The 4485-nt window shown below is 38.1% G+C and overlaps 1 protein-coding gene across 1 annotated transcript in view; it reads left to right on the forward strand.

The window, feature by feature from the left end:
- A2M (alpha-2-macroglobulin) overlaps positions 1–4485 on the forward strand; it is a 65386-nt gene that overhangs the window by 56264 nt on the left and 4637 nt on the right. Inside the window, exons 30-33 of the mRNA XM_006901761.1 lie at positions 860–1083; positions 2853–3071; positions 3222–3349; positions 4231–4321. Of these exons, the coding sequence (XP_006901823.1) occupies positions 860–1083; positions 2853–3071; positions 3222–3349; positions 4231–4321 (662 nt within the window). The remainder of the gene's footprint in view (positions 1–859; positions 1084–2852; positions 3072–3221; positions 3350–4230; positions 4322–4485) is intronic.

Here is a 4485-nt window from a genome sequence, read left to right on the forward strand (position 1 = left end):
TCATGCTTGGGAGGGTGGAGGGACAGCGCAGGAGGGGAAGACCCTCTATGAGATGGATTGATTCGGTGACTGGGGTAATCGGGATGGCTGTTGTCCATAGGGAGCGGCACTGCCACCACACAGATTTTGACTCTCTGGAGCATAGAAGTAAATCTACCAAGGAACCTCTGAGCGGACTCAAACTTACTCAAATTTACAACCTTCCAGTTAAAACTCAGGATTTGCACCACCCAGCTCAACTATCTTAGCTCTACTAAGAAAAAAAAACCAAACCAAAAACTGAGATGAGATTTACATAAAATTGCAAGAAATAAAACAAATTTCAACCAAAAAAATCCATTTACTATGACATGTATTTATACAACAGCAGAAACAATTAATTTGCCCTTACCAAGGATGAGGAGATGGTGCAAGATTACACGATGCTTCCTTCTGTCACCGGAGTTGCCATGAGTTGGAGACAACTGGATGGCAACTAATAGCTAACAATGTTAGGAGAAGGTTGAATGGCATTGTGATGGTGGGAAGGCATTTAATCAATGAAAGAATAAACAAATGTAATAAAAAATATCTATATAAGGTTTGAGCAATTGTAATTGGAAATCAGTCCTCATTTCAGCTCTGGTTCTTAACTACTTGCATCTTAAATATATCTACTCAGTGTCATCGTGTCAGAATTGGCTAAGAGCTGGCCCTCCTCCAGGTCTTCAGGGGCTTTAAGTCACACGGAAGGAGACTGCCTGTCTTTCTCCTTTGAAACCGCTGGTGGATTCCAACTGCCAGAGAGGTGCCACCCTATGCACACTTTAACACCAGAGCTAATATGTAGTGAATATAAATTTCCTTCTCTCACTTCCAGACAATTCCATGCACTGGACGCGACCTCATAAGCCCAAGGCCCCAGTGGAATCTGTTTACCAATCCCAGGCTCCCTCTGCTGATGTGGAGATGACGGGCTATGTGCTCCTTGCTTACCTCACTGCCCAGCCTGCCCCCACATCGGAAGAACTAACTACTGCATCACGCATTGTGAAGTGGATCACAAAGCAACAGAATTCCAATGGGGGCTTTGCTTCAACTCAGGTCTGTGGTCTGTCAGGACCTTTTAGTAATACTTCAGTTTTAAGTAGCAATTGTAGTTGTTAAATGCCTTCAAGTGGAGTACCACTTCTAGAGACCCAGTGAGTAACACATCTGAACCCTGTCCTAACCTGTGCCATCCTCACCATCTCTGATACAGTCGAGTCCATTGATGCAATCACTGTCTCAATCACTGTCTTTCATTAACTTTTCCAGGCATGATTTCCCTTTCCAAGGAATAGCCTCTCAGGTAACAATGTTGTTGTTATTGTGTGCCTTCTAGTAGGAACTAACTCATAACTGACCCTCCAAAAATGAAGATGACAATAATGTGAAATGGAGAAAAAGATTTTGGTATTCAGAGAAAGTGATATATAAGGGGAAACTAAAATCAAAGAGGACTGAAAAAAATGCCTTGGATTCTACCTCCCATCCCTCTGTCATTAACACAATTTCTTATTTCCAACAAGCATATCTCTCTAGAGAAGTAGTGGGGGTTCAAGACACTGTGCTCAGCATAATGAGTAAAAACATCTTCTACAATTCTTTTGGAAGTTCCAAGAGTCCTTTTCAAACTATGTCTAAGAATTCTCCTCTGCACCCAACAATCTCTTCATGCAAATCTCTCCATGCTTTGATTTAATTCAAATGGGAAATTTTAAAGCTGATCCATTTCATGTTTTTCTTATTCATCTCTTAATACAAAAACATTTGTTTGCAGAAACATAATATATTTATTTATCCAATCTCCTGATCCTATTATGTAATCCCGTATGTAGAAAATAAATCAATTTCTATGCCAGACATTTCCATCATCAGCTAATTTAGGTGTAAAATTTTACTCAACTAAGAAGAAAATGTGACAAATATCCACATAAACATTTTTTCCTTGTAATTAATCTCTTGGTTTTCCATCTGAATAGAAAAATAATAATTTTGTTAAAACATCTATTTATCTCAGGAATCTGTTAGTTTGAGACTGTTAGCTCAGTGTTGATGAGAACTGAGAATATGGCATACCAAGGGAATCAGTAAGCACAAGAAATACTCTAATAAAGAAAAGGAGAGCCAAATAAAAGTATCACTAAATCCAGAAGTTAATTACAGTTATTAATATGTTACTTGTCTTGGAGAAATTGCTGCACAGCCTTGATCATCACTACTAATGGACTTTTGTTTTTCCTGAAACTTCAGAAGCAGAGGAGAGTTTAAGTTGCAGACAGAGCTAAACTTTGGTTGAGTAGTGGTAGATCTTATCACTAATGTTAAGACCGACCCTGGAAACTAAGGGCTGATTGCAAGGAATACTCCCTATTCACGTATATTCCACCTTTTCAATACCTCACATATGTTTATAGAGAAAAAATATAAAATTCCTGGGAAATAAAATAATAGCTAAATGTTATGATTCTAGCATCTCTCTAAAGATTACAATCCATTTTCATACTGTTAGCGGTGGTTGTTAAGTGCCATGAGCTGGATGGAGTACAACTCATAGCGACCCTATGAACAACAGATGTAAACCCCATCCTATCCTATGCCATCCTCATCATCTCCATCTCCAACACACTTACATGCATTGCTGCAGTCACTGTGTTGAAATCTGTCTTGCTGAGGGTCTTCCTCTCTTTCACTGACCCTCTACATGTAGAAGTCTACAATTTAGATAGTGAGGGGAGACAGATGTCAAAGCTTCTTTGTCGTAGCTTACAGGGCCTTGGAGAAAATTGTTGTGCTCAACCTGTGCATGAAGTCTTGCCCATCTCTTACAGGACACAGTGGTGGCTCTCTATGGTTTGTCCAGATATGGAGCAGCTACTTTCTCCAAGACAGAGAAGGCTGCACAAGTGACCGTTCAGGACTCACAGGCCTTTTCCACAAATTTCCAAGTGGACAACAGCAACAAGCTGTTGCTACAGCAAGTCTCATTGCCAGAAGTTCCTGGGAAATACAGTGCAAAAGTGACAGGAGACAGATGTGTCTACCTCCAGGTGAGACTCGTGGGAGAGATGGGGCCACCAGATACTCACTAACACTTTTCAATGAAAAGTCTTAACTGGGCAAATCAAAATTGAAAAAGTTGAGAGGAATACAATGGATGGCAGCAAACTAGATTTCTTTTTTTCTTTGATATTTCACAGACATCTTTGAAGTACAATATTATCCCAGTGAAACAAACATTCCCATTTGCTTTAGAGGTAATGACTACACCCCAAACTTGTGATGGAGCCAAAGCACACACTAGCTTTGAGATCTCATTGAATGTCAGGTAAGACCGTCTGAGTGTATCACCTAATGCTGAGAGTAACACCAGTCTACCAACTAGAACTTCTATAATGGACCACCAGTATGATGATGAATGTTTGCCTTATAGTTATTAAAAAAGTGTGACCTCTTACATTGACAAAATGGAATTTCCCAATGATAGGGTTTATACTGTCTATACGTAAAGACCTTTTTTTGTCCATCCTTATTTTTGAAAGGTTAATAATTCTCCCAAATAATAACTAAATAAAGAACACCATCCTTTATTTCTGCTCTGAACTCTGTTGGTCTAATGAAATCCTATAATGTTCTTGGCCTATCTGAGATAGAGATAAGAATTCCTGAAAAGTTTGAATAGGAGGAGGAAGTTATTTCCTGGTTAGAGTTCCTTCTATCAATAAAAAAAATTAGATTAAATATAAAATAATGTTCCAGGAAAATGCAAATATATGTGGCGACATTCATATAGTTACTGTATTTAATTTTTAAAAAAGAAAGAAAATTAACTATCCTCAAAGCATACTATAACTTGGTTGGGGATGATATTCAGGAAAATTGTCAAGATAAAAAGTGTATAACCAACAAATGACATACATTAGCCATCTCAGGCCCAGGCTATGCATCATTTATAAAGCTTTCTTAAATACATATCCGCAGGGGCTACACACTTGAAATTTTAGTGTAACAGCTTTAGAATATGCCTAGTTCTCTGTGGCTTTAACAAGAGCCCCCTTACGCTGCACAATCAGTTCTCCAAATCATTGGGGAAGGATATTAAGGGAAATTTACATGGAACCTTTAGAGATGTTACATGCTGGAGTTCTAGAAAAAGAGAATGTTTACTAACATAGAAAATATTGATTCCTTCCCCCTTTGGTTATTTAGTTACACAGGAAGCCGTTCTGTCTCCAATATGGTGATTATTGATGTGAAAATGGTATCTGGTTTTATTCCCCAGAAACCAACAGTGAAGATGGTGAGTTTATTATGATCCAAGTAAAACCTGCTTTATTTAACATTTTGGGTATCACCAGACTAAGAAAATGCTAATATTAAAATAATAGTTGTCAAAAATCAGTCACAAATGTACAATTATGATATAAGACCACTAATACTCAAAATAAAGGAAATATAACATTA

This window comes from Elephantulus edwardii, unplaced genomic scaffold (assembly GCF_000299155.1).
Source record: "Elephantulus edwardii isolate Elephantulus edwardi_28Jun2011 unplaced genomic scaffold, EleEdw1.0 scaffold00342, whole genome shotgun sequence".
Classification (NCBI taxonomy): domain Eukaryota; kingdom Metazoa; phylum Chordata; class Mammalia; order Macroscelidea; family Macroscelididae; genus Elephantulus; species Elephantulus edwardii.